This window comes from Chionomys nivalis, chromosome 9 (assembly GCF_950005125.1).
Source record: "Chionomys nivalis chromosome 9, mChiNiv1.1, whole genome shotgun sequence".
Lineage (NCBI taxonomy): Eukaryota > Metazoa > Chordata > Mammalia > Rodentia > Cricetidae > Chionomys > Chionomys nivalis.
In genome coordinates, this window is record NC_080094.1 from 57,490,216 (window position 1) to 57,503,494 (window position 13,279).

General features: G+C 44.8%; 1 protein-coding gene across 1 annotated transcript in view; it reads left to right on the forward strand.

Moving 5' to 3' along the window:
- The window catches only part of Rasgrp1 (RAS guanyl releasing protein 1), a 69,573-nt gene extending 59,847 nt beyond the window's left edge, over window positions 1-9,726 (forward strand). Inside the window, exons 14-17 of the mRNA XM_057780839.1 lie at window positions 1,060-1,096; window positions 1,733-1,885; window positions 4,622-5,004; window positions 7,154-9,726. Coding sequence (XP_057636822.1) covers window positions 1,060-1,096; window positions 1,733-1,885; window positions 4,622-5,004; window positions 7,154-7,288 — 708 coding nt within the window. The 3' untranslated portion in view covers window positions 7,289-9,726. The remainder of the gene's footprint in view (window positions 1-1,059; window positions 1,097-1,732; window positions 1,886-4,621; window positions 5,005-7,153) is intronic.
- The last annotated feature ends 3,553 nt before the right edge of the window (window positions 9,727-13,279 follow it).

The following is a 13,279-nucleotide window of genomic DNA, read 5'->3' on the forward strand; positions in this document are numbered from 1 at the left end:
CGGTCTCAAAATCCTTCTGTAATCACTCCGGCTCAGAACCCAAAAGAACACCCAGAAAACACAATCCTCTATGGACTTAGCCTGCATCTAATTTCTTCCTGCTTTTTTTTTTTTCTTCCCTGGTGCATTAAAGTTCTGAAATAAATGGTACAGAAATGTGGAGTTTGGATACGCCTCTTAAAAGTGTTACATGCTGTTTCAAATGTTAGAAAATAAGCACTTCCTTACCCTTTCAAAAGAAACAACTTTCCTGCGTTCCAGTGGGCCACTCCACACCCCACAGGGTGACCCTGGTTCAATTCAGGGTGTCACAGAACGAACACTAGAAAGATATGGCAGTGGAAGAGAGACTTATTGAGAAGAGTGAAGGTTGGCAGGACAGGGAGAAGGATAAAGGAGAATGGGACAGAGCGATAAGTGTGACCACAATGTATCACATACATGGGGGAAATTATCCCAAAGTGATCTTCTCTCAGAGGTTACCTGAGTGCTCTCTGCCCTCTGTCCCGACCCAACTAATAGTTTCCGGCAAACCCAAGTTTCTGACATAGGATGTCATACTCAGTCCTCAGGAGCCTGTTGGCCTGGATTCATCCACATCTGGCCTGCAGAGCACTGGGGTGTACCGAGCTCTAGTATAGGTAGCAGTCATCACTGACCAGTGGCTTCTTGTCCAAGAACCAGGACATGAGACAGCTAGCAGGGTCTACCCATTGATAGGCAGAAAATGAATGCTAGCAGGGTCTACCCATTGATAGGCAGAAAATGAATGCTAGCAGGGTCTACCCATTGATAGACAGAAAATGAATGCTAGCAGGGTCTACCCATTGATAGACAGAAAATGAATGCTAGCAGGGTCTACCCATTGATAGACAGAAAATGAATGCTAGCAGGGTCTACCCATTGATAGGCCGTAGAAGGAAGATAGATAGAGAAGCAATGCTACCAGGGTCTAGTCATTGGTAGGCAGTAGAACAAAGACAGAGAATGAATGCCAAGGCACAGCCTCACACCAGACAGATGAATGACTTGAGCCATATTGTCTTCTTTACCTTGTAGCTCTGGGGAGTGATCAAGCAAGGATATCGCTGTAAAGGTAAGTCCCAGTTTGGGGAAATGGAATCACTTCCCTTGTCCAACAAATTCCCCTTGGTAACATTTCTAGTGCATAGTAGTTATCCATTTAGTCCAAACATTCTTGGCTACATTCAGAGCCTCGTGTCCAAACAAGAGAATCCTAAGAGGAATTGTTGCCAGCCAAAAGAGGGATGCCCACGAGACCAGTCGGGTAGGTTTGCTCTACAAGACCCTCTTTCTGCCTCAGTTGCTCTGGAAATACAGATGGCCATGCTCCTTGTAGAAGCCTGGAAAGATAGATGCTCAAGGAAAGGGAATCACCCTCGGTAAGGTTACTACAGGACCAGTCAGCATTTCTTTTTTCAGCAAACACCTCAGAACCTAATTTTCCAGGTCAGCATCTCTTTTCTTGATGAGATGCTGCTTAGTTCTGAGACTCATTGGTGCAGTGGTGACAAGCCCTGGGGTTTGCCAAGGAGGTTAAGAATCAGGGTGTGATCTTTCCTAGATCCCTTAGGAACGCCAGGTGTCCTAGCTCCAGAGGCTAGACCAGCTGAGTTTGGCAAGAAAGCAGTGCGTGAATTTGGTTGTGAGAGAGATGCTAGGAAAAGTGAGCGGAGGACTTGTGAGCTGAGTGTGAGTGTCTTGTCCACAGACTGTGGGATGAACTGCCACAAACAGTGCAAAGACCTGGTAGTGTTCGAGTGCAAGAAGAGAATCAAGAGCCCAGCAGTATCCACGGAGAACATCAGCTCTGTGGTGCCGATATCCAACCTTTGCCCACTGGGAACCAAAGATCTGCTCCATGGTAAGCAGGAACCGGCGACGTTTGCCGTGGGTATGCACAGAAAGGGTCAAGTTTGGCGGGTAAGAAAGATCACCTCAATTGCTATGCCATGGCTGATTCGTCATGGATTTTAACTCCCTGGATGCTGTAACAGAGCGGAAGTTAGACAAAGAAGTCATCAGGTGCTACTGGGCACCTATACCAAGGGCAGGTATGGGCTTCCTGCCATGATAGCATCCCATGTTAATTCTCTTCCCCTATCCTTAAACCCCAACCAGAGGGAGAGAATGAACGTATAGCATGCATAGCATGCAGTGTGAAAGTAACATACTATGTAAAAGGGACAGCTGTGTTCAGAAACAAAGACTACTATCTCCATAGCTCAGAAACGTCCTGAGAACATACTATCAGCAGAAGCTGAAACAACACTAGTAGAAGCTGGAAACACGGTTTTCTTGACCCTGTTTCCAGGAGGCAGACGCAGCTGAGAATTTGGTTTCTGCAGTTTAACAGAGACCACTATGCACGAAAAGTGACCAAAACCAGACTCATTGCTAATAACCCAGAAAGGAGCCTCAGAAAACCATGTGACTGGCCCTTAGGGCCGGTGGCAGGAAGTAGGCTTATGCACGGGTTCAATGACAATACGCATCATCCCTAAGAGGAACCTCGCCCATTAAATTAACACCCTGTTCAAGACTGAGAACTTTGAGAGATCAGGTGAAGGAAGATGATTAAAATTCTAAAATCAGAAAAGTAAATACAAAAAGGGGGGGGGGAACTCTGGAGATATGCTTGGAGAGGAACCAAATCATCCAAGAAGAATCCAGGACTAAGCCAGAATTGTCACCACTAACTCTTCATATGGTAAAATGCAAGTCAAGAGTGGTTAGGAAACAACCTGAAGCAAGTACATCAGAGACTCCCTAGGTCTGGAGGGCACAGGAGGAGAGAGGACGCATCTAGTAGGGATTTGAAAGATATCCACTGAACTGGTCAGCAGGAAGCAGCCCTGTGAGCCAGCCTAGGTCCTGTGGAGTAACTCGGTATATTTGAGTCAAATTTGCTGAAGGTCCTGCATTGTACAGGATGGATGTTGTTGTGTGAAAGAGAGAGGGTAAAGAATATGGGGACTGGATGGGGAGTGACAGATGACATCTATGCCTTCTTCTGGCCTCCAGGCATAAGACAGGCACAAAAGAACCCTTTTTAAATTTAGCAATAAGAAAAATGTATCATTTTAATACACATGTATCACCAATAAAACAACAAAAAACCTTTCTCATACATAAAATCACTTTATTCCCTACGCTCTGGAAAATAGGATATTTTCCAACTCCATTTAATGAAATAAACAGAATCCAAAATGCGTTTATTAATAAGTGAGATATAGACCCTAGTTACTTTGCAAAGAGTTCAAAATTTGCGCTGAGTCTTTACAAAAGGTAAACTTGGATGACCTCCAGCTTATCTTCCCACGTGTCTCAAATAGATCCACTAATTCTCTACTTCTTTGGGAAATTCCTCCTTTTAGTTAATATTTCCAGGCTGTGTCTCAGGCAGGGATATTGGCTAAAAGAAAACCAGATGGCTGGTTTGTCCTTACCCCTGCAGAATCAAATAAGGGTAATAAATTTTAGAATACACTCCACAAAACTAATCCTGCCACCTCACCATTAATCTGTACCAATGCACAAGTGAGTTCCACAGGGAGTTCCTACCATCTTGAGCAGCAGCCCCGTACCTGGATCAAACTCTGAGCAATAGCTCTCACCCTGAGTCCACAGAAAGCATTTATGGAATGTTGGAGGAGGGCCGCTTGGTCATTCCCGGCTGCTCAGCCCCAAAATAACCACACAAAAACTGTATTAATTAAGTCACTGTTTGGCCCATTAGCTCTAACTTCTTATTGGCTAACTCTTACATCTTAATTTAACCCATCTCCATTAATCTGTGTATGTATCATCACGTGGCAGTGGCTTACCAGCAAAGTTTCAGCATGTCTGACTCTGGTTGCAGCTCCATGGCATCTCTCTCTCCGCCTTTCTTCTCCCAGCATTCGGTCCAGTTTTCCCCGCCTACCTAAGTTCTGCCCTATCAACAGGCCAAGGCAGTTTCTTTATTCATTAACCAATAAAAGCAACACATAGACAGAAGGGCCTCCCACACAATGGAACATTCTGTCCATATGTTTATACCACTATCTTTAGAAGCGCTAGGAAACCTTGCTACGTCGAGGCAGGGATTCTAACTCACAGAAACAGTGGCTGTCTGGGTAACTTTTGTGCAAACAGAAAAGATGTTTGAGGAGCTAGAGGGATGGCTCAGAGGTTAAGAGCACTTGTTGCTCTTGCAGAGACCTGAATTCAGCTCCCAGCATCTACATAGTATCTCACAATCACCTCTAACTCCAGTTTTAGGGGATCCAAAACCCTCTTCTGACCTCCATGGACACTGCATGCATGTGGTGTACATATATACATACACACATACATGATACAGGCAGAACATCATACACACACACATACAAAAAAAAAAACTTTTAAAAAGGTAAAAAAGGAAAGATGTTCTTTCCTTAGTGTAGATGAATCCTGATACAAAAATCCCTGGTTTTCAGCTCCTACTGTGCCTGACATTGCATGTCTGAAAACAGAGGGTGCTTGGAAGCGGGACTCCTGAAATAAGAAAGGTCTGTTTGAGACAGATGTTGAGAACTGAACTGTATCTGAGAGCACTAACAAACATATCTCCCCACAGCACCCGAGGAAGGCGCATTTATATTCCAGAATGGGGAGGTTGTGGACCACAGCGAAGACAGCAAGGACCGGACCATCATGCTCCTAGGGGTGTCCTCCCAGAAGATCTCAGTGCGGCTGAAGAGGACTGTTGCCCACAAGACCACCCAGACAGACCCATCGGCTTGGGTCGGCGGCGAGATGCCGGCTGGCCACTTGGTGCTGTCCTCCCCGCGGAAGCCGGCCCAGGATGGTCTGTATGTGCTTCCCAGCCCTACATCCCCATGCCCCAGCCCAGTGCTGTTCCGGAAGCGGGCATTTGTCAAGTGGGAGAACAAAGAATCGCTTATAAAACCCAAACAGGAACTTCACCTCAGACTCCGGACCTACCAAGAACTGGAACAGGTGCCTCCCTTCTTGCCACCCTCCTCCCTGAATTAGTTCTCCTGCTGAAATAAAGTCCAGTAGGGAAAGCAGAGGAGTGACAATTCAAACTTTGGTTACTAGCAGGTTAAGTAAGCAGACAAGAAAAAGGAAGAAAGTTGTCAAATGTAGGCAATCTAAGTCATTTTATTGTCAAGGAAGAAAGGAGACATTAACGGTGTTTAATTTTACTAAGGAATGTTTTCTTTGTCCCTCAGACATCATGATTTGCATCATGTTTGGAGACCTGTCAGTACATAAACCACCATCCACCTAGCTTAACAGGCTTCACTGAACAGCATGTCCGGTGAAGCCACCCGCAAGGTGCTGGGACACTCATCATTGTTCCCAGCAAGGTTCCTTCCCTGCCACGCCGGCAGGAGAGTCCGAGAGCTATGTGCTAGGCAATGTCTGTGACTTAATTTGGTAACTGGAATGAAGAACATGGTAGCAGGAGGAGCACAGGACAAAAGAGCAACAGATTTTCTGGAAGAAAGCATGTCTTTTACTCAAAATACCTTTAAAATGCGCGTTAGTGAACAAGTCAACTTGAGTTACCGTAGGAAGAGAAACTACCAAATGTCGCCTCTTAGAACAATAAAAGAAATCTTGGAAGGGGAATGTGGTATAAGTAGAGATTTGGTCTGAGACACCAAGACATTTCTTTTTTTGTATTGCTTTTGTTTGTTGCTGTTTGGTTTTGGTTTTTCAAGACAGAGTTTCCCTGTAGCCCTGGCTGACCTGGAACTCACTGTGTAGACCAGTTTGGCCTCAAACTCAGAGATCTGCCTGCTTCTGCCTCCTAAGTATGGGGATCTAATCCCAGACATTCCTTATGCCAGTTATTAAACACTGCAACCTCATTGATCTTCTGTAAAATGCAGGGCTAGGAGTCCATGCCGAGGTTTCAAATCTTACATGCTTATGAAAGGCAGAACTACAGCTGTGGAAATGCCATGAGGCACAGGTGACAGTCACCAGGGTCATGAACCCTGATGTTGTATTAGCTGCTTCTCTTTTCTTTTACCTGCATCACAGGGACCTGAGGACCAGAGTTCCCCATAAGCATTTCAGAGGCACAATCATGTGCTCTGCTGTCCCGTTAGAGACCTGCCATGACTGGTCTTTAGGCCAATAGTCCTCAACACAAGGAAGGCATCCAGCTAAACTAGGACTTAAAATAGCATGCAATAAGGACAGCTGATTACAGCTGTATATTTCAATACACATTAAAGTAATGTATGTTATTTTGGTTCATGCCATAACTGAATCAGCATGGGACCAAATAAAAAAAGGAATTGAAGACATTTGGGTCAGATATGCCTAGGCTCTAGGAGTATGTGTGAGCACTTTCTGCCCCTATAAAGTTTACAGCTAGCACCTATTTCCAGGGTGTGCATGAGGATTAAGCTACCCTATTATCACACAGCAGTGTCGGGCTCACAGCAAGTGCTCAATCTCACAGAGGCTGGTAGACAGCACTCTGGGTGATTCCGTCTGAGAACCCAGAGGGGCCCAGTTAACCAGACAGTGCACTTGTATCTTCTGATGCCCATGCAAGTCAGTCTGACATAAGAACACTTGCCTCAAAACCAGAAGCCTGGTGATGAACCCATGGCTGTACAGTTAAATTAATACCAACAAAACACTAAATCCCAGTGTGGGGCTGAGACAAAAGTCTTCCATCAAAAAGGTGAATTAGTTATCAGCAATGGGAGTTGCGAACTTAGGTTAAATTAACAACAACTTCTCATTTCGTGGAGTTTTGAAGCACTGCTTGCATAGCTGAGAGCAGACCAGACCACAGACTACTGTCTGCCAAGTGACGATGCCTGCTACACACTATCCAAGGGTTGTGTCTTCCTCCACCCACTTCCCAAGAATGGATTATTCTGTCTGCTAGCCACTCACATCTGTGATGTGATAACAAAGAGTAATTGCTATTTGCACATGTCCATGATAGTTAGTGTGTTATTTTATACTCACAGCTAAATAACTACTTTGAAAATAGTTTCTAATTCTTAACCACGATGAATAGGAAATGCCAATCAAATATAATACTCGTGCTACTGTAAGTGATTTCCCACTCGCCGCCTCTCTAGTGACATGCCTTATTCTCATTTCCCTTCAGGAGATAAATACCCTGAAAGCCGATAATGATGCCCTGAAGATCCAACTCAAGTACGCACAGAAGAAGATAGAGTCCCTTCAACTTGCGAAAAGCAATCATGTCTTAGCACAGTTGGACCGGGGTAATGGCTCCTAATCCAGAAATCAAGGAACAGAATCTGGACGAGTATCCTGGGATCTCACTTCAAAAACTGATCGCAGAGGCAGAGGTTCGGGCAACTTCAGATTAACAGTCTTGAAAAGGGGCAAGCCAGCCACTGTTGCTGGTGTCGTTGTTTTTCTACCTAACATACTCTTAATGTGAGTCATTGGTTTTCAGTCAGCTGACTCAATGGGAAGAAAAGCTCAAGAATGTTGTTAAGCTTTGAGCATTCATATTCAAATCTCGTTCTTTCTTTACTGGAACCAACACCAAACGCGTGCTAAAAAAAGACCATAGTTTCCTGACAGTGTCTCGGGCAGCCTGCTTTACTGATCCGTAGATAAAAAGTCCCTGGAGGATCAACTTGTTGCCTTCCCCAAGGTTTCTGCAAACTGAAAATTTTACTTTAACCCAAAAGCCTGCACTTCATGGAAATACCCTAAAAGTGGTGACTTCGACATGCTTGCATGGTTTGTGAGACTGATTCCCTAATTCACTACCTCAGATCTGACCGAGCGCCTCCTCCCTTCCCTGTCCTTCCTCACCACTCCCTCCCTTGTTTGTAGGCACATCAGTCTACCTACCTAGAAGGGAACTGCTAGAGATGGAGCCCGGTTTTAAATCCAGGACTTTTTAATTGAACTTGACATTACCCAATTACAGGCCAACTCATAGCTCTAGGTCTTAGGCATCATGAAATACAAACTAAAGCTCACTATCCATAAACAGCAATCACCATTTCATACACAGCTAATTAGCTAAGACAAATGACTTAAAAATGTTTGTTCAGATATTCTCTAGTGGGTACAATTAAGAATCTGTGACTTTTTAAAAGGGATGGTATGTGGACAGTGTTTAATTCTTCATGTTCGAGTTTCTCTCTCGCTCTCTCTCTCTCTAAGTAAACTATCTTAAGGTTTTCTTTTTAACTGAATTTGTGCTTAACCTGTCTTCACTTCTACTACCTAGAAATAAGCTAATGGACATGACGCTCTAACAGCTGACGGCATGTACATATGTATAGAATATGTAGATACACTATCAGGCATGCATGTAGCTTGGACTTTCCTTTAGAGAATGCAGATGTGAATCAAACACCTTTTAGGAATTGACACAAATTCACACGGATCGTTCTCTTCGTTATAACACAAACTGCTAACAATGTGAACTGTATTCTTTTGCAAAACCACAAGTAACAGTCTCTGTGTATTCTATCATGAAAGGGTAAAAGTCAGCAGTTTTGACTTGTTGCCTGGGAAGCTATTCACAGACTCTCTTGTCAACTTCTTTTCATCTTTCAAAAGCATTTCATCTGATTGTGTCCTCTGGGGGAGACTTTGCTTCCATGCTTAGAAGGTCTGGCACCATGCTAACTTGTAATCCATACACAGGACGAATAACTTCCAAGAGTACCATCTACCAAAATAAGTTCCAAACCTACAGCCAACAGCACCATGTCTCCAGAGGAATGCAAACCGTATGTGGTGCTGCTCCCTAAAGTACTCGGCTCACTTAAGTTTGTTTGGTGAAAGACCAATGCCCATTTGTGTACCTCTTTGTGGAGTTTAGTGACAAAGTCCTGGCTTGTGGTTAAAGTTTCACTAGAACCGCTTTACGCACAATTTCATCCTTATTCTATATAGAAACTTGGAAATTCACAAAGCCTAGCTACCACCTCATACATACACCGCTAGCAGGTGTAATATGGAACAATTATTTGGAACAATTATGAGTAATGACAGACCTCAACATTTATATTGTTCACTATGAAAACTTTCCTCTGCTATGCACAAGTGCATAGCCCAATTTTTTTAGACACTGTATTTTTCTTATTCTTCATCCCCCAAAAGATCTCCCAGGGAGTTTTTAATGTAAATAACCTGTAACATAGGAATTCAGAGGGCCTCAATCATGGTTAGGTGGTCCTAGCATGAACTGACAGAAAAGACAGGAGGAGGCAGTACTTCCATCACAGATTCTTACAGTCCAGCACAGATAAAAGATGCTTGGAGTCTGCATTGGTACTGTTCATGCAGAGCTGTAGAACTAGAGTCTGCATTGGTACTGTTCCTGCAGAGCTGTAGAACTGGATTCTGCATTGGTACTGCTCCCACAGAGATGTAGGAGCAGGTGGGATCTCCTGATACAAACTGGGAACAAAGTTCAGCTTATCACACAAAGTTTTGTTTACCATACTGCTTGAAATGTTCAGGCAGACACGTGTCTGGGAAAACAAGGACCAATCCTGTCAGTAATAGTGACGACTACTTCTCATCTCTGGTGACTGACTCACCTCCTTACTGATCACAATTCTGTCTAAAGATGTATAATGTAAAAGCCGCAAGAAAACAATGTACAGACTGTAAAATTTTTGATACCTATTGTACGTTTTCTGTGTCTAATATTTATAAAAGACATTTGGATCCCTGTAACTCAAAGCTCTTGGTTTCTTAACATCGTGCATTTCATTTGAAGTTTTACTGTAATTCAGAGCAAAACCACTCCATTCTATTAAAACGTTTTCGGGGGGAGGGGGACTTAATATTTCATATGAAATAATGAAATCACTTTGAAAAGCTGACCCTGAAGGAAAGGTGAAAATTCTTCTTATCCACCCTCATTCTCAATCTGCAGATCTCACTGCAAGCTCTGTCTTCCTCATGTAGTAAATGGACCAAACATCACTCAGGACATTTTCTGGCTATAAAGCCCTTTGACATTATGTACGCTGTTTGCCACAAGTACTGGTTAATGTTTCTGAATTAGATGTTATGGATTTTCTTTTTAATGAGACAAGTTTTTCTAAATCTACAGAGTACAAGGAAACAGTGAAACAGCTGCTTCCCTTTGACAACAGTTCATGGGGTAGGACAGCACTGATGTTCTCAGCCCAGAGGAAAGCCCAGTTACAAATTTAATTCAGAAGTTTCTATTAAGATCATGTCCATGGGTGCTCATAAGTGCCACAGCTGGGCAAAGACATGGGGGAAAAAAAAGAGGCAAAAAAGTGTAAAAGTTGAAAAAGCATGAAATTAAAAAAAAAAAAAAAAACAAGAAACAACGAGCAAGTATCCAGAAAGGCGTCAGGTTTTAGGGAGCAGCGAAATGCCATTCGTCATCAGTCTCCACGAAGTCAATTCATTTATGACTATCTCATGTGATGACCTTCCGCTGTACACACCCCAAGTCACCCTACTGCCAGCACAGGGGTCAAATAGCAAACAGTCTACAAAGGCCATCATAATAATTCCACCTAAGCCATTAGGCTGCAGACAGAGCTTCTCTTTGTGCAAAGCTCACAGACTGGGTATACAGAGCCGGCTCCACTCCCCTGTGATTTCAGAAGTACCCAATTGAAGAAAGACTGCCGATGGTTGCCAGAACAACCCCAACAGCACTCACAGAAGGAATGAAAAGGCATAATAGAAATAAACTAGTGTCTGTCATATTTACATAAATTTTTAGGGTTAAAAGTAAAGAACAGATGTGGTGATACAGGCCTGTAATCCCAGCACTCAGGAAGCTGAGGCAGGAGGATGCCAAGTTTGAGAGTTAAATTTAAGAACAGCCTAGGCTGCATAGCAAGAGCCTTTCCCAAATAAATAAATATTAGTTGTGAATCGCCCCTTACTATCAGCAACTCATGCTCATGATAAAAGAAATGTGAAAACGTTCAACTTTGTCTATTCCACACTATCTTACTCACATATATTTTATAATGTTTTGCTTTTCAGAATTCAGATATTGACATATGTATTTTCTTAGTTATGGAAAGACTTTTGCTTCAATTGCCACAAATGGGGAAAAAAAAAAAAACATTAACCAGAGACACAAAAACTCCTAAGTTTCCAAGTGACAACACAGTTTTTCTGTCCCCATTCTTCAAAAAGTTGCCTCAAAAGCACATGTCCGTGACTGCGGCACACACAGTATTAACTTTTGCACGTTGAAGATTATTTTAAATTTTATCATGGAGCTTACTATGTGATAAAATAGTACACCCTTGCCAATCAAAAGCCAGTTGTGTGTTGTCCCCAGATAACAAGTTGGCTGCTATCGACAGCTGTGGCCTGGGCCTGCACTGAGAGTTTACAAGCATGAGCAGCCATGCTGGACACTTCCACTGTCCACCACACTGGATTAGAAGCCCTAGGAGACACAGCTCTAGGTGGACCTGCACAGCACAAAGTCAAGTTTAACTGGAGATAAAACCCTACTAGCCATGACAACTGAGCAGGAGACCTACATGCCTGTCCAGGGCAGGCACAATTATGGTCAGCAAATATTTGGTGGGGTAGAGGAGAGAGAAAGAGACAGAGTGGTTCACATCCTGCGGACAGAGGCAGATCTGAAGAGGTGAAAGCGATGAGGAGCGGGCTAACGTGGACGGATGGTTTGCTTGCCATTCAGGGCTCATGGTGATGCCCAGGCCTGGGCTGCTACTAAGGCCCTTGCCTGGGTCCGTGGCCCTGCTGCAGTCACAGTCTGTGTTGACGTCCATGGCTCCTGCGACCACTGCAGGCCGAGAGTACAGGGCTACAGAGTTGGCCCAGCCCCACAGGCTGTAACACTAGGGAGAATTGGCCCTGCCCATCACCAGGTGAAGCACTGTGGAAAGAGGGTCCTGCACCTCGCCTGGGCAGCACAATAGAGCTGACTCTGATGAGGGGGCAGGGACAAGACTACCCTGAGGATGTGAGAGTAGGAGAGCTGGCCCTACCCTCCTTGTCTGCCCTATGGTGGCATAGGTGAAGGAAAGATGCCTTGAAACCTGTGACAAGCAGGGGACCTGACCCAGCCCCTTACCAGCAGCAGCGAATGGGAGAGCAGGCCCTGCACCTCACCTGGGCAGCACAACAGGGGTGCAGGTGAGAGATCTGGTCTGCCCCCTCATCTGCCACACAGATGCCCTCCCCTCCCCTTTGCCACCTGCGTCAGGTGGGGAGCTGGCCCTGAGGTCATTAAAGTAGAAAAGCTGTCCCTGCCCATCAACTGTCAATGGTTGCAGCACTCGGGAGAACAGGACCTGCACCCCAGGGCAGCACAGCAGAGCTGGCCCTGCTGATGGGGGCATGTGTGAGCCAACCCCAAGGGTATGTGTAGAAGAACTGGCCATGTGGTGGTGAGGGCGAGAGAAAGGCGCCGCCCCCCCCCCCCCCCCCCGCTCTGTGATACCTGTGGCAAACAGGGGACCTGTCCCAGTCCCTCACCCCTGCAGCACTTAGGACAGCAGGCCCTGCTCCTCTCCTGGCAGCACAATAGAGCTGACCCCGCTGACAGCGGAGAGGGTGAGCTGACTCAGAGAACGTGGATTCACAGCTCCGGGAGCCAAGCCTTTGACTGCTCCAGCTACCAAATCACATGCAGCCACTCCTAAGTTGGTGTTTCCCTCTGACACAGCCTGCCTCTCAGAACTTGATATCTAAAGCAAGGGTACTTATTAGGAACACATTATTTTTCATAGCATCAAGTAAAATCAGTATGTACCTTTGTTCCTTAAAAGTAGTTTTGATATTATTTTTTCTTTTATTGTTTGAGAATTTCACACATGCATCTGGTGTGTTTTGACTAAATCCACACTCCCTACAATACCTCTCCTACCCCCCATACCACATGCTTTTTCTCCTCAACTCCATGTGCTTCTATTTGTGTCGTTGTTCTTTAACTGAGTCCACTTAGTACTGTCCCCATGGGCAGGTTTAGTACATCTACCAGAGCACAGACAGCTCTCCTGCCCACATCCCTGGAGGAAACTGGCTCGCCCTCCTCCAGCAGCAATCAATTGCCAACAGCTCCTCAGCTGGGGGTGCGACTTCATGACCACCTCCCTCTCCACGCTGGGATTTATCTGGCTTCATCTTGCATAGAACTCTACGGATTCAGATGTGTAACTGGCCCATGTCCAGAAAACACTGTTTCATTGTAGTCACCCGCCTTCTTTTGTTCTCACGCTCTTTAACTTAGCTATTCTGCCAACCACACAGG